Source organism: Oreochromis niloticus, linkage group LG6 (genome assembly GCF_001858045.2).
Source record: "Oreochromis niloticus isolate F11D_XX linkage group LG6, O_niloticus_UMD_NMBU, whole genome shotgun sequence".
In the NCBI taxonomy this organism is placed as follows: Eukaryota; Metazoa; Chordata; class Actinopteri; order Cichliformes; family Cichlidae; genus Oreochromis; species Oreochromis niloticus.
Window position 1 is genome coordinate 13,671,767 of NC_031971.2, and position 22,612 is coordinate 13,694,378.

Sequence of the window (22,612 nt, forward strand, 5' to 3'; positions counted from 1 at the left end):
TTCTATTGTATATAGTATTTTATTTTATTTTATTGTATTTTATTGCATTCCAGTGTTTTCTAATTTCTGCTACATAACTTTGCACTTTTGCTGTAACAAAACAAATTTCCCACCTGTGGGACTAATAAAGGCCATCTTATCTTATCTTATCTTATCTTAACTCTTGTGCTTTGTTGACATTGGCTTGACTTCCTCATTGTTTGGGTCCCACAAACCCAGCTGCTGCGTCTGGGAAAATATATTAAGATGTCAAATCCAGAGCGTTTGCTGTTAGCATGTTTTTTGGATCTTGTTAAAATTCAGAAATCCCCCTGTTTAGTCTAATCTATCACAGTATGTAATACAGGATTATCTGTATGCACCGTACTGTGTAAAAGTCTTGAGCCACCCATCATTGGTTTATATTTTCCTTCCAAGGAGGAAGACTTCATTGAAAGTTTTAAAGAGGTCTTGAGCAATAGTTGTTCAAGCTTTCTGAAGGTCTGTCAAAATCTCTCAAAGATCCACTTCACACTGACCTCTGAATCATTCAAGCATACAAAAAGGCATCTAACCGAAGTGATAAACCAGTGTTGTGTGTACACGGAACAGTCAAATGAAAAAATAGCAACCTAAAACAGAAGAACAGTACCTGAAAATCGTGTAAATAGGAAAAAGTCAAGCAAAAAAACCCGACACAGGACCTGAAAGTTACATCTGGAACTTCAGTTGATCCATCTGCTTTTGAGGCTTCATCAGAAATGGTCTCAGTGGAGGGGTGGCTGTCAAGAAGTCATTCTTAAAGAGGAGAAACAAGGAGAAACGGCGGAGTTTTGTCACATTACACAAGAGCTGGACTGAAAACCAGTGACAACAGGTCATGGAGTGATTAATACAGATTTGCTATTTCTGGCTCAAATTGTTGCCAGTATCTACAGAGGAGAACAGAATAGACTAACAACAGTAATCTAAAACACGATGGAGGCTCTGTCATGGTTTGGGACCCCATTTCAGCCGTTGGTGCTGGAGAAATGAATTGATGAAATTATGAACATAGAAAAATATCATCACATTTTGATCCATCGTGCAATGCCATCTGGAAAATCCGATTTGCAGCAGCTTCACTTTCAACATGACAATGATCCCAAACATACTGCTGATGTAGTAAAAGTATAGAAAAACACACAATGAACCCGGACCTCTACATTATTGAAGCAGTTGTAACGTGGTCTGGCGAGGAGGGAGTGGCTAGCAGGTCCAGCGGGCATGTGGTGTGGAGGTTAGCCGGACAACTCGGAGGCCAGTCGTTTATACAGAACAACAGACCTTTATATGGCGTTAACAGAACAAGACCATACAAGCCAGGTCTCCATGGCTCTACCCTGTTCCTACATACATGTGCCGGGGTTAGTTAATCGCCTGTGCCAGCCTGCTACAATGGTAAGGTCTTTCTGAACAGATGCATGGAGAGCAGCATGGACTCACACTAGCAGACTCTCCAGCTACTACAATAAAAGGGCAACATCCCCCTAGCGTTGCTATACCACCATAAGGGGTGTTACACAGTGTGGGATCATCTTGACAGAAAACAGAAAAAAAGGAGAAACATCCAAAGACGAGCTTTGAATGTCCGTCAAGAAGCCTCTGAGAACTTAAAGAAATTAGAAGAAAGCTTGTCTAAGAGAGTTCAGGCTGTGGTGAAGAATAAAGGTCTTCATGAACTATTATGTTTGTGCTGCTTTGACTGTACAAACTCTGTTTTTGCCCATTTTACACGTTTTAATAAACTGCTGCACATGTTTCCCATTTTCCTGGCAAAATATAAAGATAAGATAAGATGGCCTTTATTAGTCCCACAGGTGGGAAATTTGTTTTGTTACAGCAAAAGTGCAAAGTTATGTAGCAGAAATTAGAAAACACTGGAATGCAATAAAATACAATAAAATAAAATAAAATACTATATACAATAGAATAAAATAGAATAGAATAATATATACAATAGAATAAAATAGAAATACAAATACTATATACAACTGAGTAGGAAAATACAAAAACACAACTTCGTCAGAAGAAGAATTGCACGTATAGCAGTCTTATTGCACATGTGTGGGTTTGTGTGTTTGATCAGCTGCAAAAGTCTTTGTTGTGGAGTCTGACAGCAGTGGGGAGGAAAGACCTGCGAAATCTCTCCGTCCCACACCGTGGGTGCCGCAGTCTCCCACTGAAGGAGCTGCTCAGTGCAAACGTGGGCCCAAGACTTTTGCACAGTACCGTGTGATATATTGGAAAAGACGCCTCATCAAGTGTGTGCGGGGCCTGGTTGAGTGTGCAGGTGAGGAAGTCGTACGTAGCATCATTTTAAAGATGGTGAACATGATTAGAGTGCTTTTGAAGTGGCAATCTGCTTTCTCCTGAGGAAATTTTGGACTTTTTAAATCATTTATCCAAACAAATTACCACCAGATATTTTTCTGTGAAAAAGATTAGCACACACATGGGATCAGAAACTTAGTATGCCTTCAAAAAGCTATGGAAATACTTTTTTGAAAGTATTTTGCATGGTTGTGGACGAGTTTTTGTCATGGTCTTGTTGAACTTTTTGACCGCTCTTCCAAGAAAACTGTTTGACGGCTTATTGCTCGTTCTGCCTGTTTCATAACATTTTAGCGGGGTTCAAATCTCTTACGACAATTATCCTGTTAAAAGGTCCACTTCAGTTTTCCGACAGATGCCTCGCATTATCTTCAAGCACTCTTTGATGTGATGGAGAGAATTTGGCGTTGATTTAATTACTACAGGCTGCCCAGTCAGCAAAGGCAGCAAAGTGACCCCGAGCGCTAATATTTCCACCGCTACGCTTCTCCTGAAAAGATGTCTTTGGTCTGCACCAAATGTCTCTTCTGTTACTGTAGCCAGTCATCTCTGTATTTGTCTGTCCGGAGCACATTTAGTCCAAAAGGGCGGGTTTTGCCTTTATGTTCACCAGCTCAAATTTAGGTGATTGCACTTCTAAGAACATGCACTTTCATACCAACTTACCTGCAAATTCTTTGCAGCAAACAGACTGCTCTTTACAAAGGAGTGTTAAAAATATTATTGATCATTTTGGAGATTAAAGCCCTCTACATAACGCTTCGTGTACATGAGACTGTGAAATCGTACTGCTGAATCAGTTTTAGTTACAAGGAAATGATTTCTGTTTTATCACATAAACACAGTGAGGTGATGCGTATAAGGATGGTGAAGCTGCATCTGGCCAGAAGGAAAAAAACACACAATATTGGCCAGATGAAATAGCTGGCAGTGGACAGATGCAAGGTTATCGACAGTTACAGCCTCATGCAGTAAAGAGGATGTTGTATCACGAGACACGATAAGACAGCTGTTTAAGTTGTTTCACTGACTCATCTGCACGAGGCTTTTGTAGAGCGTATACGAGCCTCGGCAGTTATTATGAAATGTAATCTCCACATTTTGGGTTTAATCTCAGTTTAATTGTAAAATATCAACTGCACTTTATTCGATGGGCCACTGCCATGGCGATGATGTCATGAAGAAATTATGGTTAGTTTACTATGGCAACATTTGGACCCTAACAGATTACACGCTCATTGTAATTACAGCTCAGCCTTGTAGCTCATCACATGAAGTGCATCCTTGACTATGTAAAAGACACGAGCTTGATTAATAACTCCTGAATCATGATGGCTGAAATACCTCAGTTGCACTAATTAATGTTTTGTTCTTGTGTCCAGGCATGCAAGAGATACTGTTATATCATGTACTTACCAGATAGTGAGATTTTATGTGAATTATCTCATGCTATGATAATACAAACACCCTTATAGTATTCTGTATAACACTCTTCCCAGACTCGTGTGGATACCCGGCCGATTTTCTGAAGGCTTTGGGGAGCTTTCTCGATCTTGGCATGATGACAGCACTTTAATAGCAAAGACAGCAGCAGACCCTCGATATCAGACAGACAGGTTGAGACAGGCTCCATCTGTGATTCCCTAATCATTGGCAACACAGATTTTAGTGTCATGCTTTTGAAGGGTTGAAAAATGTAGGACTGTACTTATTTTATTTTACTTTTTCTTAATGACAACTACCCCTAAGGTAACGCCTAACATAGCCTAACCTAACCTAAAAAAAGTCAAAAATTAGTACATTAAATGGACAAAAGTGTTGGGCCACACCTCTTCATCTCTGAATTCAGGTGATGTCAGTTGGCACAGGTGTATGAAATCAAACACGTGGCTGTGCTGTACAAACATTTGTGTAAGAATGGATCGTTCTCAAGAGCTCGTCGAGTTTGAGTGCACCTAAAAATTAACTGCTCACCCCGGATATGTGTAGATGACTCAGTACTTTTGTTGTTTTTGATGTGTGTTTTTGTCCCCCAGAGTAACAAATACTGCATATTATGATATTACAGGGTTACAGATAATTTTATGAAGTTCTTCGTTGTAAAATTATTAACTTTATTAGAACCCAGTGAGCATCTTTAAGACCGATATTTGGTGATTTAAGAGTCTGATATTTCCGGCAGAGGGTTCTTCCTGTTAAAAGGGAGTTTTTCTTTACCACCGTCGCCAAGTGCTTGCTCATAGTAGTTTTCTGTGTAATTGTAGTCTTTACCTTACAAAATAAATCCTTTGAGGCGGTTGTTGTTGTGATTTGATGCTATAATCATAAAACTGATTTGATTTGAATTGAATTAAATCAACATATCAGCCAGTATTTTTTTCAGACACACAAAACATGAACAGATTTCTCTAACATTTGTCATGTGTAGTTATTTATGGGTCCCTACTTGGATAATATGACAAAGCAGTTTAAAGCACAGTCGTGTTTTGTTGTGCTGTTTGGCTCACACATATGGTGTGACGCTAATGCAGCAGCCTGCATGTCTTCCTTCTGCTCTCCCTGCTTTCATGTCATCTCTCTCAACTGTTATGATAAAAGTGGAAAACAGGGACAGGGCTAACAGGGAATTTCCCCTCTGGTAGATAAACTATGAAATATTAACGTTTGTCACGTGGCTGAAGCGTGTTTCTCCTGTCGCTTCGCTATAAATCCAGATACTGATAGACTGGCACATAGCTGAAGTTTAGAGGTTATTAGACTTTACTGGGTTAACTTTTTAATTCTGTTCAAAGAGGATCAAATGTTTGATTGTCCAAAAGTGCAAAAAAAATGAACAGCTTTCATTCAATATGCACGTTTTTACATAACAGTGGGTCTTTATGGCAAATTGATCAGTAAAAAAATAAGTAACCAGCTATGTCCTTAAAAACAGGCTCTAAAACAATTTTCTTTGTGGATTTTTTGGGTATGAGGATACAAATTTAAGCTTTTTTTTGTCATACCATTACCACCAAAACAAGCCAAGCTGATTGGGTTTTTGTTGGGTTGTTTTTTGGGGAATATCTGAAACAAAGAACAGCAAGAAAATCTGGCCAGCTTTAATCCGTGTAAACCCAAGCTGAAGCCTTCACCAGCATTTTGGAGATTCCTAACATGTTGAGTGCACTGAGCTCCGCGCACACACTGTCTGTCTCTGTTTATTTGTTCATTTTTCTCTGTGCCCGTCCATCTCTGTACATCAATCTCTCCCTGTTTTCTCTCCACAAACACTGCACCTCTTCAGCCGCAGGAGCTGACAGATATTTTGGAGATCAGTAACATGGTGTTCACTAGTCTCTTCAGTCTCGAGATGCTGCTGAAGCTCCTGGCTCTCGGGCTCTTCGGCTACATCAAGAACCCTTACAACGGCTTTGACAGCGTCATTGTCATCATCAGGTGGGGGGAACTCTCTGTCTGTGTGTTTACCCCAAAAAGGGAATTCTTGTCATTAGTTATTCCTCCTGTTCTCACGTCTCGGGCTCTGCAGCTAAATCTCCCGAACTGCCAGCGATGCCGGTGCTGGCAGCTGAGCCAAGCGGTTGCACTCATAGTCCAGAGGGCCTGTATTCACTCCATTATGTAGTACTACAAGCTAAATTATGTATCCACGTTTGAAGGCCTTGCTTGTTTACCGTGCCAGTTCACGCTGCGCTGGCTTTCTTTATTGGCTGGTGAACTGTAAACAACACTGGCCCGAGTTCGTTTTTTCGTTCGCCACACGTCACATCAAAAAGACTTGAGCGCTCTCTCCCTTCTGAAAAGATTCGGGAAGTTTTTCTTTCTTTCTTTTTTTGTTTACCTGGGTGACACTAATGCCGACAAAGGGTAACCACTGATTCCTTAATCGCTTCAATGGAAATGCATCTCTGTGCTTTTAACCTGTGTGTGTGTTTCAGCGTGTGGGAGATCGTGGGTGAGGCCGAGGGAGGCTTGTCGGTGCTGCGCACCTTCCGCCTGCTGAGAGTTTTGAAGCTGGTCCGGTTCCTTCCTGCACTCAGGAGGCAGCTGGTGGTGCTGATGAAGACCATGGACAACGTGGCCACATTTTGCATGCTGCTGATGCTTTTTATATTCATATTCAGGTATATATTCACGAGTTACAGTCATGCTTAAGCGTTTTCTCTGCTTTAATTATGCTGTTATTACTTAAAACATTTCAAATGGCTACTGCTGTGATTCTCCTTCCTCTGTTATAAACTGATTACCACATGTGTTATCGACTTTCATGTAGATACAATTGTGCACGCAGGCAGTATTACCACATCTTGTTGTTGCACATATTAAATTACTGCTTGATAAAAACATTACCTTACTGTTGTGTGTGTGTGTGTGTGTGTATTGCAGTATCTTGGGGATGCATCTGTTCGGCTGTAAATTTGGTTTGCGACAAGACAGCGGAGACACTTTACCTGACAGAAAAAACTTTGACTCCCTGCTCTGGGCGACTGTCACTGTCTTTCAGGTTAGACAAACATCCTCACATGCACCCTCGCTCGGGGACACACACGCGCAGAGCACACAAAGACACCGACGGTATTTGATTTGGAGGAATTTCCCCATCAATTACGCGCCACTTTTCGGAGTGAGATTCAAACAACAGCTGCTGCAGTCACGAGCGCTCGCCCATTATTTCATTTGCTCCAATTTGGGAGTGCGCGCGCTCGGTTTTTCGGCAAAGTATAAAAAAACTGTCCCAGTGGGCAGGTAAGATGTTCCTCACGAGCAGAGGAGGAGGAGCAATAATGAAGCATTCACTCGGCGGGAGTTCATTTAACACTGATGAGCGTCATTACTGTTCAACTGACGACAAGATAATAAAGGAAGAAACTCATATTGTCTATGCTTGGAACACCTGCGAGCAACGTAGCGCGTCGCCTTTCGGCTCCTTGTGTGTTTGACGGCGTGTTTTTCTAACCCCTGACGTCTCTCCACATCTTATCTAATCTGCAGATCCTCACCCAGGAGGACTGGAACGCGGTGCTCTATAACGGGATGGCCTCCACAACGCCGTTGGCTGCCCTCTATTTTGTCGCCCTCATGACCTTTGGCAACTACGTCCTCTTCAACTTGCTCGTAGCCATTTTGGTCGAGGGCTTTCAAGCTGAAGTAAGGGCAAAGATGCCGTTTCATTTGAGCTACTTAGACAACGAGGCAGAGCGAATGAGACTAATTGAGCTCTGTTGTGTTGATGATACCAAAGCTGCCTACAAGAGAATAATCTCCTCCATCCTGCCTGTGTGGTTTCTCCTTTCTCTCTCTCTCGCTCGCTGTCTCTTTATCATCACACTTTTCCTCTGTTGCTTTTTGCCTATCCTCCTTTCTCTCTTCCTCTATCTTTCTTTCTCACTGAAACACACACACATACACACACAAAATACTCTCCAGGGTAGGGATGTGTTTGATATCGCCTGCCATTCACAGCTGGTGAGCTTTTGTTGTTTAGTTTTCATCTTTTATCTCCGGCATCAGAGAGCGCTTGCTCTTTCTCTCACTATTGCGCACACACACACACACACACACACACACACACACACACACACACACACACACATGGATACCCTTTGCCAAAGCCGCCTGCCTCCATCTTTCTGGCGTGAATTTTAATTAAATTCAGTAAAGCTTTATTGGCGTGACTACAGGAGATCGCTGCCAAAGCCATCCACATAACTCAACTAGAGAACGCTGGAGATTCCCTCCGCCCGTCTGCCTAGCTTTCCTCTTAGTCTTTCCCGCTCGACCGAGATGTGCTTTTCACGTTTACGACACTGAAGGTGGTGAAAATGATGATGATGATGATGATAGCGGTGATTCCGGTGTATATTTGCGTCTGTGTTTTCAGGGAGATGCTAACAGATCTGAGGCCGATGATGAGAGACACTCGATGTGTTACGAGGACGAGGAGAAACTGAGAGAGCTGTACGCTGCAGGTACAAACCCGCAGATCAGCCGGACATGGAAGTGAAAGTTCACATGGAGTCGCCTTGAAATAGCCTTTTGGTGTATTCTGACCTGAATTCTTGGAGGTTGTTTCATTCTCTGAACATTTTAAAGGTTTTCCATAATTCTGCAAAATGTTCTCTTGTTTTTACTCCCAGAAAGATTGAAAGATCTTTATCTGGATGCAGCGTTTTCAGTGGGAAATAAGTTTAATCTCTCGTTCAGCTGACGTCTTCAGTCTCGGCTGACTGCAGGTTTCCCCACCCTTACAAACAGCTGCGTAATGACTGAAATTCATGCCACTGACTAACAAAAAAGCCACAAGCTCAGTTTGTCTGATTTGGTTCAGTCAGCCGGCTGTTGGTTTATAATGGTGGGAAACCTGCAGTCAGCCGAGACTGACGATGTCACCTTAATGAGAACACTGAGTCCAGATGAACAGAATCAACTTTCGGGGATTTCCTTACCTGGATTAATGAAGCAGGCCTCAAGACATTACTCTTACTTTCACTCTGAGGGCTCATTAAAAGGGCAAAACCGCATAAACCTCACTGACATTACACATAGGCCATTATTTACTCACTCTGATGCTGTCTTTTTTTAAATGTTAATTCAAGATTTCAACCTACATTACCTCAAATTAGGCTTAAGATGAATCTGAAGGAGGTTTTGGCTTTTTAAGTAGAGGCTAATTTTGTTTAAATTGCATTTGTGAGCTTCTTGAGGGCAGCTCATCTGTATTTGCTCAAGGACAACGTGGGAGTGAAAAATGGACACGAAACACACTGTGAACATTTAGTAACACAAATGTGCACTATCTAGGTTTTTTTTTTTTTAAAATAATGCAGCACATTTTTACAGCTAATCCAATTATTACAGACTCCACGTTTAGAATATTTATATGTGTCAAAGTTTATATTGAACTTGCTTTAATCTTAACTCTCAGGGACAAATACTGATAACCTGTTTTATTTATAAATGTGTTTTTCTTGAGGTAAACGTTGTCCTCTTTGACAGTGAGTAATAAAGAATATTAGTACCCAATTTTTAAACGTTTTTAGCTTGATTCTCTAAATCATAAACTTTAAGCTGCAGAATATCAAATTCCCTGATGAAAAATTACTGATTAAAGTCTTAAACTTCTTCTTTCTAATGTCGAGCAGGAGCAGCGAAGTCAAATTTCACTGATATCTACAAAAAAATGCTCGTATTGCTCAGCTGATCTCAGTAAAGACTTTCCACATGGATTTATGGGCTCAGTCAGTAGTTTCTAAAGTCTTATTTAGTCACTAATTGTTGTCATAATCAAAGTAAAACACACACAAAAGGAGGATTTAATTTAGGTTGGTCTGTTTTTGCCAGACTATGTGATCCAGAAGTCAGTTGCACAGGTTTTATTGTAGTCAGTTTGTCAGCTCCACAAGTCATGCATAAGATCCACCTTAAAAACCTGAATGTCCACAGAGCTTTAGCAGCCAGTGAGTGCGATCGTGACATATACAGCCTATATGCAGCGGATACAGCCATGGTCAGTGCAGCCCTGATCCAAACCGAAATCATGAAAATATTGCAAATCCCAAAATATAATAAATGTGAATCATTCTTTGACATCAAATATTCTGTGTGTGTGTGTAGAGCTGAAGATTCAGGCCATGATGCTGAGTCCCAATGGTCTCCTGAACCCAAAAGCCTCCATGCCTCCCCCTCCTCCTCCATCGCTGCCAGTCATCACGCACACTGCAGCTACGCCCACCATAAACTCCAACCAGTCACGCCGGGCCAGTGGTGCATCCATGGAAAACAGCCTTGAGCAAAGGTCACCGGTGAGCCTTGGGCACATGCTTTTATATGGATATATATATATGTTTATACAAAGCCACGTTAAATATTTATTATAAATGTGAGTTAGAGAAACAGTTAATACAAAAATGTTCGTTATGCAAAGGATATAAATCCAAGCTGAGCTGAAGCAATTTCTAAATGTTGAAGTCATAGAATAATAATGGAGAGCTTCATTAAAGCTACCTTGCAGAGGTTCATTTGTTTACTTTCTGTTTCCCAACAAACCCATTATGTGTCTTCTCAAGACACGACAAATTACTTGAGTGCATTTCTGTCCTCATAAAACATTCACAAAGCCAAATATTTCAGCATTGTTTGGGTTGGCAGTCTTTTTGTTAGCAGGCCTTCTGCTGGCACTTTAGTATCACCAACTGTTGACGGGTTGAGTCATGTAGCCCTCCTTCTATGCACGGCTAAGCTTAATGTTTGAGCTGAATGTCAGGTTCGTTTCACGTTGCTTTTAGGAGATTTGATGCCAACGACTCAGAAGATGTTTCAGACTGAAGTGAGGTGGCTGAAAATTTTAGCTTCTCTTGATTAAAACATGTCCTCCAAGGGTGGATTCAGACTGGTCACGGTTGCCTTGCATTGTGCCGCAGCTCGATCGCTCCCCATTTTCCCCGCTCCCCGGCTGGTCTGCCCTTAATGAGCCAGGTCCACTTCAGTTTGTCCCGACTCCTTTCTCGTGCTCTCTCCTTTTTTTCAGACACGCACTCTTAAAAAGCGTTCTTGCAGAGCACAGGGGGTTCATGATTTTATGCAGTTTGTGGCTTAACTGGGCCAGTTCTTATGCCCTGTAGATTTGTTATTAAAGCAGGGATTTTGACAGAGGCAGCTGCTATTGAGCAACTGGTGCAGTTCTGTGCTTGGATGGTCATCACACTACATGCGTACCATCACTGAATTCAACTGAAGCTCAGCTGTGACCACCTATTCGAGCCAGACAGGGCACAGTTCACTTAACTGCGAACGGCGCGCACTAGTAATCGCACTAGTGAAATGAGCTGGACTTTGGGGTCAGATGTGCTGGGGAACAGATGGCCTACTGTGAACACACCCTTAGTTTAAAAATGCAGGAGGAGAGCAGCAGCATGACCAGAAATAGAACAAAGCAGGCAACGTCAGTGGTGACAGATATGACAATGGTTATGTGAGACACGGACGGAAAGGACAAATCGGTCTGGAGGCGGGTTTCAAAGTGGCTTGCAGATACAGCAGTAACTGTGGACGGGCTAAAGCCCCGGTCATGCAGCCCTAGAAACCCTCGTAAGCACAGGTTGGAGAAAAAAAAAGCATATTGATGGACCATTGAGCGAATTCAGTTCAATTGAGTTCAGTTTTATTTATATTGCACTAAATCCCAAAAGCAGTTGCTTCATAGCACTTTATATTGTAAGGTAAAGACCTTACAATAACATAGAGACAACCTTAAACCCACTATTAGCAAGAACTTGGCAAGAGTGGGAAAGAAAAACTCCCCCAGCATTCTGCAGCATAACTGAGGGTTTGTTCAGGGTTAGCTGAGCTGACCCTAACTTAAAACTTTTCTTTATTAAAAAGCAAAGTTTTAAGCTGAATCTTAAAAGTAGAGGGGGTGTCTGTCTCCCGAATCTAAACTGGGAGCTGGTTCCATTGAAGAGGGGCCTGAAGGCTGAAGGCTCTGCCTCCCATTCTACGTGTATATATCCTAGGAACCAAAAGTTAACCAGCAGTCTGAGAGTGAATTACTCTATTGGGGTGACATGGTACTATAAGGTCTTTAAGATAAGATAAGGCTAGGTTATTCAAGTCCTTGTATGTTCCACTGGCAAATGGTTGCAGGTGGTTGCTTGCTGTGGCTAGTTGACACTGGTTACAAAGAGATTTATGGTGCTGCACCGAAACCTCTTAAAATGTTATCAGGTAGCATCCTGTTGTTTTACGCTGTTTCTCAATAAGTTTAATAACTGTGCTCAGCCAAACAGACTTATCATTAGCGCAAATCCTGGTCATTTCCATGTAGAGGTTGATAAGGAGCACAAGATACAAACAAAATAGGAGCCCACTCATGAAAACATCACCCCGCTGCACTGCTAATGGGCCAAAACTCTACAGGGCAGCTTTAATCTGTGAAGAATGAAATCCTTATTTGCACTTGAAAGATAAGGCAGAAATCCAGCAAGGCACTGGTTCTGTTCTAAGTTGTCTTCACAGTCCCTGTGGGACAGCGGGCCAGAGAGCCGTCGCTCCAGCTGGATCAGCATCGGCCGAGCCCCCAGCCTCCACAGGAAGAGCCAGTCTGGAGAAATGGAGTCCCTGCTGTCCGACACGTACTCAAGCTCCAAAGCCAGCAGCAGGGAGCAGTCTCTGGACCAGTCAGAGTACCTGCAGGTGCCAATGCTCCTCTCCCCAGACTGTAACGGCACCACCTTCCACCTGCCAGACCACTGCTACGACGATGCTCCCCTGACGTCGCATAACCACGGCGATCAAGAGGAAGAGGAGATTGAAGAGGTTAATGCCTATTTGTTTCATGAATTTGTCCCCCCAAATGAAAAACAATATAATATATATGTAAATGTGGACTCAGGCAGTTTTAATTGGCGTGTGTTCCAATCAGAGGGAGCAGGCATTTTGATGGCGTCCCATTTCTGTTATTCCTAGATAAAACAAGTTCATAAAAGAGCTTGTTTTGGGCATGCTCAGAAGTTCAAAAGCTGCTGCTAATTATCCCGCAAAGGCATAAATTCCAACCTGGCTGACCTTAAGACACTTTTGTTACTTAGAAAAATTTAATTAGCTGAATTTAAATTAGATCCGGGTGGAGGAATGACTCGGAATATTGTTTGAAAAAGGAATTTTTTGTGCATGCACACGAGGTCGCTGCAAAAAAAAAAGAAAGAAAACACCTTGGATAGAAATGAAAATGACTTCAGTTTCATTCTGCAGTATCATGGGTGTATAAGATGATGAGCAATGCTGATTGTTGTAATGTAACGAGTGTACGCTGTGATGTCATTCGTCTGTTTGTGTGTTCGTTCCAGAGTTTATGTAAGAGGCTGAAGAAGATACTGGAGCCATATGAGCCTCAGTGGTGCCTGGAGCATGAAGAGTGGTCCCTCTATCTGTTCTCCCCACACAACCAGTAAAGATACACACAAACACACGTTTATGCACAGCCCCTGATATTCTCCAGGGTGGCCTAGGTGGCCTTAACCGCACGCATGTGTAAAAATTCACAGCTAAAGTGTGAAGGTGACAGCTGAAGCTTGGTTGTACAATTTGTACTTTTATCAATTAAAGCTGGCAGAAATGCAGCGGTGGAAGTGATGCAGGCGATGTGCTGAATAGAAAAGAAACACTGGGGTTGTTGCCGATCCTTTTCTCTTCTCACACCGTCTCTCTGCAGGTTCAGGTTGTGGTGTCAGAGGGTCATAGGTCACAAGATGTTTGATCACATCGTCCTGCTTTTCATCTTCCTTAATTGCATCACCATCGCCCTGGAGCGACCTGACATACAGCCACACAGCATGGTACCTCATAAACACACACACACACACACACACACACACACACACACACAGTTACTACACTTGTAAGGAGAAGTATTGACATAAGCACCATCATAACGACATGCCAGACCCTGACCTTTAACCTTTAACCCGGACTTAATGGATGTAATTTTACACTGAAACTCTGTTTCTTGTCTTCCTTGGTTGGTTTAACTGGATTTTATTGATATAATTTCCATCTTCATTGTGCTTTTTATTTGATGATTTGACAGATTTGAACTCATTATGCATTAGTCTAAGTGCTTAGATTAAGTCTGATCGTAACATCTACAATACTGTGCAAAAGTCTTGAGCCACCCCAAAAGTCTTTAGATTTTGCTTCATATGATCCAGACTTTCATTTTTAAAGTAGTCTTGAGCAATGAATGAACCACTGACCTAACTCAAGGGCTGAACCAGTGTTGTGTTTAGAGATGACAGACAACACAGCGAATAAGCAATTTTGAATTTTATCTTTAAGCACTTTGTCATTAACAGCCTGTTGTTTCCATTATTTTGATTGAATCTACAAAACTGCTAAAGATACCACAATTTGGCAGTAGTCGAAATATTATTTGTGCACCAGTACGGTGATTCCCAAATAGTTATGAGCTAAAAGAATAGAAGTGGAAGCACCATAAGATTTTGATCCATGCAATACCATCTGGAAAGCATCTGATTGGCAGTAGTTGGGTTTTTCATTATCCCAATGACCCCAAACACACTGCTAATGCAGTAAAAGCATACCTGGATAGAAAAACGCACAGTGGATTGGCCTCCCCAGAGCACGGACCTCAATATTATCGAAGCAGTGCGGGATCATCTTGACAGAAAAGGGAACAAAAGGGAGAAACATCCAAAGAAAAGTTTTAAATGTCCTTTAAGAAGCCTGGAGAACTGTTCCTGAAGCCAAACTCTGTTTCAAATTATATACTGCGTTTCTCTTTATGTTTGCACGTTTCAATAAATCGCTACCATTTTCCCAGAAAAAGTGGCAGATCAAGACTTTCGCGCAGCACTGTAACCTAAACCTTAAACAGCTCAAGACGCGACTCACGGCTCACAAATACAGAAGCAGCATACATCTTTTGCATGAACACACACACAAAGAGGGAGTGTTTACTACAAGAGCTCATGTGCTTGTAGCTGATGTAAGAGTCTCTATAACAACACGTGTTGTTCCCAGTATGCTTTTATTATGTTTCTACAACAGTTGCTGTGCATTTTTTTTCAGCTTGTTATGCAACACTTTGTGCTCCAGAATCAAAGCTAAGGCTACAAAGCCTTTAAATTGACGAATGCGCTTCCTGCTGTTAATCTGTGCATGCTCTCACGCCTGTGTGTGCGTGTCTGTGTGTGTGCAACAGGAGCGGATGTTTCTCAGTGTGTCCAATTACATCTTCACTGTGATCTTCGTGGGCGAAATGATGATCAAGGTAACCATAACAGTGAACATTTTCTGAATAAGCACTCCACTCCAAAGTCATTTTCTTGCTTCTAAAGAGGCGATTTTCTTTGCTGGTGGGGATCAGAATGGCTTTCATTCTCATTTTACACCTCAGCTTATTTGATTATTTGAGTAATTTTGTCGGATCTGTGTGCGTCTGCATGCAGGTGGTAGCTATGGGCCTGTACTTTGGAGAGGGCGTGTACCTGCAGAGCAGCTGGAATGTCTTGGACGGGCTCCTGGTGTTTGTGTCGCTCGTGGACATCCTGGTGTCCATCGCTTCAGCAGGTGGTAATCGGATCTTAGGCATCCTCCGGGTCCTTCGCCTGCTCCGCACACTTCGACCACTCAGGTACAAATCAAGGAGATTATCATCTGTGTTTACTCTGCTGATATTATATTAAGGACTGTTTAACCTGTGTGTGTGCTTGCTGCAGGGTGATAAGTCGTGCTCCAGGTCTGAAACTGGTGGTTGAAACTCTGATCACATCTCTCAGACCAATTGGGAATATTGTTTTGATCTGCTGCGCTTTTTTCATCGTGTTTGGAATTCTGGGAGTCCAGGTAAACGTTCATGTCGACTGTTCCCCATTCATTCTCTGTTAAAGATAAGCTCCATCATTTTTCCACCGTGACAGCAAAATACAAAGCACGTCAAACTCGTTTTCACTCGATTTGATGTGACCAAACATTAAAAGCTCGTGTTTTCTGCTGCAAGAAGACACAGATCACTGTGGTTTAAAGTAAATGAACCGCAGCTCAGAGAAAGCTTCAGGTAATAAAAAGTGAAGAGAAAAATTGGGAGGAAATGCAAATGAGCTGCTGATTATGCACCAGTCCCTGGAAGTAATTAAAAAAAAAACAGTAGTTCAACAGGGAGAATGTGCTGAGAATGTGGTTTTTAAATCGGATTTTCACCTGGATTTTAATATTACTAATCAAATTCATTAATACAGCTTATTATTTATTAAAATAGCTTAATATTCAGAATGAGCTGATAAACTATAAATAAAACACTCTGCTTGATATAAAAGATCAAAAAGAATATCATGTTGCTTTGGTTTCAGACCTAAGGGTTAGGACTGTTAATAGGCTCTGAAGCCAAATAACAGGGTACAGTATAAGAAAGGAAAAATGTAAGTGCAAATAAAGTTTAATTTGTTACTACTTTTAAATAGTAGCTTGATTGCTCCTACCTTAGAAAACCGGCTTGGATCAGCATTCCTCAAGTGACATATTGGTGTGTTTCCAATGTAAAGGACAGTGAAAGTCTGAAAGGGGAGGTGTTTTTTTAACAAGTTTTTTTTTTGCTTGCAGTTTAATTTGGTTTGGACACAAAAAATTACTGGTCAGAAAAAGCATTTCACTTTTTTTACAGTCCGAAACATGAGCTAGCTAGCTAGGTTGTAGCCACTGTGATGTCAAGCTAAATGCTAAAGTATTTGGACTTTAGCATTTAGCATTCAGGCTGCCGCCATGTTTTTTTTTTTTTTTTTTTGGTTTCACAATTGAACATATCATAATGAGGGGGGGCGGGGCTCCAGGTATCAACTAGTGCTAGCAAGCTTTGTTAGCAGCTGCGTATACAAACTGTACAGGAGAAACAATACCTGCTAATGAATGCTAAGCTAACAGATTAATAAAACCCTCAAAGTTCACTCTCCAAAACTGAAGCACAAACTTCTTGGACACTGTGTGCTATACAGGGAGACATTTTATTTGTCAGATATTTCCATTAAAATGCTCCAGAAGACACCAACACCGCAAACACAGTGGAGAGGTTCAGTTCAGTGACTCCAATTAGTGGCGCTGAGGCCTGGCAGCGATGATTGGCTACGCCTGCCTGTGTTGGGACACCTGTCAATCAAAGTGGCCGTGCCCTTAACTCAATTATCCAGGTGGTTGACTTATAAAAAAAATTACCTCCTAGAGTTGTTACGAAGGGAGAAAATATCAGAGAAACACAGAGGCCAAAAATTGCTTTTTGTACCAGATTGTAAATATATACTTTTCTTCTGCTGTAAAGGGGTGTCAAACATAAGGCCTGGGGGCCAGAATTGGCCTGGCAAAGACTCCAATCTGGCCCCAATGGACGGCTTTGGAAAATATGAGGGAGGTCATAAATTTTGAATTTTTAACTGTATGTTTTAGTTTTACACCATTGGCTACTGATGTAGACCTCCACCATGGCCATTCATGCTACACCAAAGTAAAGAAGTAATATATAAACAATTAAATTGCAGAAAAGTTCCTGTGTTTTTTTTAATCTACTATAGAAATTTCATTTTTCTTATAATGTTTCCACAGTTAAAATAAAAAAAAGCAAGAAAAAGGGCATTTTCCAAACATTAACATAAACTTTCTGCTTTATAATATCAGGGCAGTCTGGTCTAAGAGTTACCAAAACTTTGTAATTAATTTTACATATTTATTTCTTACACTTTAAGCCCAAAATTTTCTTTCATTTACTAGATGTGCTGTTGAAATTGCTTATTTTAAGCTTATTTTATATATCTTATATAACGATATCTCAGGGATTAAATGTGAGGTAAAACGTCTTTGCACTAATAGGCTCAAGTGCACATTTTCACACAGTGACTAGAAATCACTAAACTTCCAAACATGTTGATATGTGATAAATACAGGCTGGATAGTCTCCGGACAGATTCTTTCTTCACGCGTTGAAGTCCTTCAGCAAAACTTTAAAACAAAAGAATCTATTAATGAAACTTCCTTTAAGGTTTAAAGGCTCTCACCACATTTAAAAATGTCACAATCTTTCAAAGTTGGAAAATAAATGTACAGTACCGTTTTTAAAAACTCCACTCAAAGCCAGTCAGTTCATTTTCATGCCTCATGTTTCTCTTTTTGCAAATACAAAGATTCAGATTTAATCCTTGCAAGGATATAATACCTAATGAACGCTGAAGCTAATTAACACGTAGGCTTATATTTGACGAAAAGCACGCTATCAGTGGGTTATCTTCTAATGGGAACACCCATGCTGGAGTGATTCTGCACAGGGGTCTGCAGGCTCTTGCAGACTGTTTACTGTACAGCAATATAACAGCCTCTGCTCTGTTTTGTGAAGGTTTGTTTACACTGCCTTGAGGTTACAGTCTTCTCTCGTTTTTTTCTCTGTGCTCACACTTGTGCTCGTGCAGCTGTTTAAAGGGAAATTCTTCTACTGCGACGGGATCAATGTGAGTAACATCACCAATAAAACTGAGTGTCTGCAGGCTGGTTACCGCTGGCTGCGGCGGAAATACAACTTCGACAATCTGGGACAGGTTTGTCACACTCTTGGACAGACATCTGCTCTTACGGGCTGGTAATCGTAGCAGGGACGCTGATTTATGTGCGTATCATTCCGCCAGGCGCTGATGTCGCTCTTTGTGCTGTCGTGTAAGGACGGCTGGGTCAGCATCATGTACGACGGCCTGGATGCCGTGGGTGTGGACCAGCAGGTGAGGAGAGGGAGTCTCACACACAGCGGGGGGGAGAGCGGGTGTGTGGGGAGAGTAAAGAGTGAAAATCAGGGAGATGAACGACTCATTCAGCGAGTGAATATTTCCCTGTGATTTTCTTCTTTTTTGTGTCATTCTCAGGAACACTTGATCTTGTTTGTTTGAATGTGAAAGCGGAAATATCTCAGGAGTTAGGTGTAGCTGTGCAGAGAAAAGAAAAAAAAGCAGATGGATGAATAGATGTGAGCTGACAGAGCTGGCAGTTTTAGTGCTGACTCAGTACTTACATTGTCTTCTTGTTTGTGCTCTCTCCTTTTCTTCCTCTCCACCCCTCCTCACCTTCTTTCATCACTCTTTTGTCCTTCTGTTCTTCTTGGGGTTTTTTTTTTTTTTACCTTCTGTGTCTCTGTGCTACCTCCTGTCCTTTCTTCTTCGCTTTTTTCTCTCCGTTTCTCTCTGCAGCCAATAAGAAACCACAATCCTTGGATGCTGCTGTTCTTCATCTCATTCCTGCTCATTGTCAGCTTCTTTGTGCTCAACATGTTTGTGGGCGTGGTGGTGGAAAACTTTCACAAGTGTCGCCAGCAGCAGGAGGAGGAAGAGGCCCGGCTGAGGGAGGAGAAACGACAGAAGCGACTGGAGAAGAGGAGGAGAAGTGAGGAAGCGTTTTGGGAAAGTGGGTGGAGGGACATCAGAGTAAAGTACTGTGCAGAAGTCTTGAGTCACCTCTCATTGCTTCATATTTGGCTAGAAAAATGGGAAATTCGTGCAGCCATTTATTGAAATGTGGAAATATAAATGGAAATACAGTATAGAAGCCAAAAACTGAGTTTTTTACAATTCTGACAACCCTGAATGCCAATATTTGGTATTGACTTTATTCTTCAACACTGTCTGAGCTCTCATAGACAAGTGTTATTGTAATTTATTTAAGTGGTCTTCAGGAATAGTTCTCCAGACTTCTTGAAGGACATTCAAAGCTCTTCTTTGGATGTTTCTGCCTGTTGTTCTGTTCTCTGTCAGGATGATCCCACTGCTTCAGTAATGTTGAGGTCCGAGCACCGGTGAGGCCAATGCATGACTGATAATGTTCTTTCTTTGCCTTCCACTTGTTCTGTTTCCTTAAATGTTGTGAGGACTACACAGAAAACTGCACAGCATGGCAAGATAAACCACTTTTAAGGCTAGTATTTTTGCACCTTGTTGGTGCAAAAATACTATTTTATGCTGTCAAAACTTTTAATAATAACTAATTTTTTGTGTTTTTTGCTAAAAGCCTTAATGAAATTCTGCATGAAATTCTCAGTTTTTTGGACACAAACTTGACACGTAACATATATATAGACTGAAATCACTGTGATTTTGTGAAAAATATGTCAACCTTAAGCTATGATCAGCTGGTCCTGATGTTTCCAAACAAGAAAAGGAAAAAAAATGAGATTCTGGGTTCATGCAACTCTCACGAGAAGGCAGCAGGAGGAAGAATTTCATGTTTTGACCCAGGAGTTGAAACCCTATCACATCTGCTTCTGTGCATATTTCAGGATGTCACTGGGACAGTTTAAAGTTTTATTGACAGAGCTAGCATTTATTGTGGTCAATGTAATCAGCGGCTTAACAAATGAAAATGGTCAGGTACAAGGAGTGAACTGAAAATGGGTGAAAAAGCAGCCAATGTCCAAAGAAAAAACTTTGAAAGACCTTCACAAAGCCTGGAGAGCTGTTACTCAGGACCACTTAAAAGAATGGCAGGAGGGCCAGCTCAAAATCTGCACAGTGCTTTAAGTGGACAAACGTTACACCTGTAACTGCTGAACATGTGATTCCTAAACCACCTGGAAAAGTTGTGATTCAAGAAACCGGACACACATTGCATTCACTTCACTGCCTTTAAGAGGTATTGTAAAGATCTTGAACCACTGGTGGCTTCACCCTACCCAGACGTCTTTAGATTCTCCCCTGATAGTTGTACCATTTTCCATTCTGCCTGTTAGACTTGCCATCTCCTCTGCTCCCCTTAGCCATGAAAATGATCCCATCAACATATACCACCCTAAATCTAATAGAATGTCTCTTTTTGGTCTATCGCAGGCCTAACACACAGAGACAGACAACCATTTGCATTCACATTCACGGGCAATTTAGAATCACAAATTAACCTAAAACACTTAACTAGATGTCTTCAGACTGTGGGAGGAAGCCAGAGTACCTGGAGAAAACCCACGCAGACACAGAGAGAGCATGCAACTCCACACAGGAAGGCCAGGTGATGGAGTTGAACTCAGGACCTTCTTGCTGTGAGGCAGTAGCGCTAATCACTGTGCAACCATCCTGCTCCCTCGCTTCCAAAAAACAGAAGCAAAACATGACTGCATTTCCTCCCATAGGGGCTAAATAATCATCGATACTCATTGTTCCATATGGGCTGATAATTACACAACATAGGAACACTACTGGATGTCAGCTACAGGTCGATAGTTGATGTTCAGCCGCACATATAGATCAATCAGCGTTCTTTTGCTATTTATTACAGTTAATCATTGGGTCCTGGGCTCTCTCCATCTGATCGCATCTGTCTTTATGACCTCATCTCTCTCATGCTGCTGTTCCTCTTACAAGTTCTCTTTCTCTCCCTCTCATTGTGGAACAGTTTCAGTGGCCAAATCGACTGCAAATGCAAATGCAGATGATTCATAAATACGCTTCAGGGGAAACTAATCATGGCTGGAAGATGTATCAATTGATTTCTACAAAGGGAAAAGTAAGGTCATCCCGCTTCCTTTCTGCGCTCGGCCCATGTTCCGCACTAAGATCACAGTGAGTGCCGGCTAGCTCGCCTAGCGTGCCTCAGAATTAGTCATTTGTAAGATGGTTAACACGGCTTTAATCACACGTGGAGGTGTAAGGTAAGGCTTTCACACAGTGTGCCTTGCAGAAATGCTCTAGCTTAACAGTCCTCTCCTTCATCCTCTGAGCTTGTAGATGAGGCTGTGGCTTTCTCATGTCCTGACTCATCTGCTGCTACAGCAACGGGAGATAACTCTTCCTGCATCTCCTCTGGCCTCGCCTGCTCCCGTTAGCTTCCATCTCCTTTTCCTTTGAAAAATGTTCATACATCCCTAGCCTAGCGACCAGCAGATGCCAACAAAGACAAGTCCTCGTGTGTGCTCTCTCTCTCTCTCTCTCTCTCTCTCTCTCTCTCTCTCACACACACACACACACACACACACACACACACACACACACACACACACACACACACACACACACAAAGAGAGAGAACAGAGAACAACCCAAACAGAGTTGAACATTTTTCATGTGCTCGATGAACAAAATATATATTTTCCAGCTTTAAGGTATGATTATGTTTTCTTTTGGAGGAGCTATTCATAAAGCATTCTGGGCCCAGGTCTACCGACGCCTGTACACGAGCACATTATTCCCAGTGTCCGGAACGATCAGCTTCCATTCGAACTGGTGCGTCAGTATGCGCTGAAAGTAGGACATGTCATTTGTGGTTTATGAGTGGCTCTTTTCTCTGCTCTACTATCTCATCAGGTCTGTCGGTGTTAGAGCATTTTACTTCTCAGCATTAAATTTCATAAAAGCCAGCATGTGTTGAAGAGTAACCTTGACTTATTATGTAGTGATTTCCTCATTCTTTTCTTTTCCTCACTTTTCAAAGCAAATCTAGTTTTAGTTTGTTTATGTCACTTCTTCTTTGGAGTCTGAAGCAGAAGAAACGGGTGCAGAGGGAAAAGGTACAAAATCAACAAAAAAAATGCTCCTGCTTTAAACAACATGGGAAACATGCCTGCTGGAGAAAGCTGATGTTGGCGCTGATGCTGGCAGTAAGCCCAGCGTCACTGCGTCAGCCAGTCAGAAGTGCTCCAACCAAACTAATGGAGCTATTTCTTTATGGCTCTGCCTTAGTACATGGAGCTATTATACACTCACTGGCCAATTTGTTAGGTACAGTGTACTAGGGCCCACTTTTG

The 22,612-nt window shown here is 41.8% G+C and overlaps 1 protein-coding gene and 1 long non-coding RNA gene across 3 annotated transcripts in view; one reads left to right on the top strand and one right to left on the bottom strand.

Annotated features, from left to right (window-relative positions):
* Positions 1 to 22,612, top strand: part of LOC100704019 (voltage-dependent T-type calcium channel subunit alpha-1H) — a 60,748-nt gene that overhangs the window by 26,785 nt on the left and 11,351 nt on the right. The window contains exons 11-25 of one of the 2 annotated variants that reach the window (XM_013264567.3): positions 5,636 to 5,787; positions 6,288 to 6,473; positions 6,736 to 6,853; positions 7,342 to 7,497; positions 8,231 to 8,318; positions 9,964 to 10,151; positions 12,364 to 12,663; positions 13,194 to 13,294; positions 13,559 to 13,682; positions 15,068 to 15,136; positions 15,315 to 15,499; positions 15,585 to 15,711; positions 18,312 to 18,437; positions 18,525 to 18,614; positions 19,077 to 19,269. In XM_013264567.3, coding sequence (XP_013120021.1) covers positions 5,636 to 5,787; positions 6,288 to 6,473; positions 6,736 to 6,853; positions 7,342 to 7,497; positions 8,231 to 8,318; positions 9,964 to 10,151; positions 12,364 to 12,663; positions 13,194 to 13,294; positions 13,559 to 13,682; positions 15,068 to 15,136; positions 15,315 to 15,499; positions 15,585 to 15,711; positions 18,312 to 18,437; positions 18,525 to 18,614; positions 19,077 to 19,269 — 2,203 coding nt within the window. Of the gene's footprint in view, positions 1 to 5,635; positions 5,788 to 6,287; positions 6,474 to 6,735; positions 6,854 to 7,341; positions 7,498 to 8,230; positions 8,319 to 9,963; positions 10,152 to 12,351; positions 12,664 to 13,193; positions 13,295 to 13,558; positions 13,683 to 15,067; positions 15,137 to 15,314; positions 15,500 to 15,584; positions 15,712 to 18,311; positions 18,438 to 18,524; positions 18,615 to 19,076; positions 19,270 to 22,612 lie in introns of both variants that reach the window. The other variant, XM_005460748.4, reaches the window with a different exon arrangement.
* LOC102083333 (uncharacterized) lies at positions 13,557 to 15,492 on the bottom strand. Its single transcript, XR_267314.2, has 3 exons — positions 15,354 to 15,492; positions 14,448 to 14,523; positions 13,557 to 13,686 (listed from the first exon to the last, which is right to left on the bottom strand). It is a non-coding gene; the product is annotated as an uncharacterized LOC102083333 (long non-coding RNA).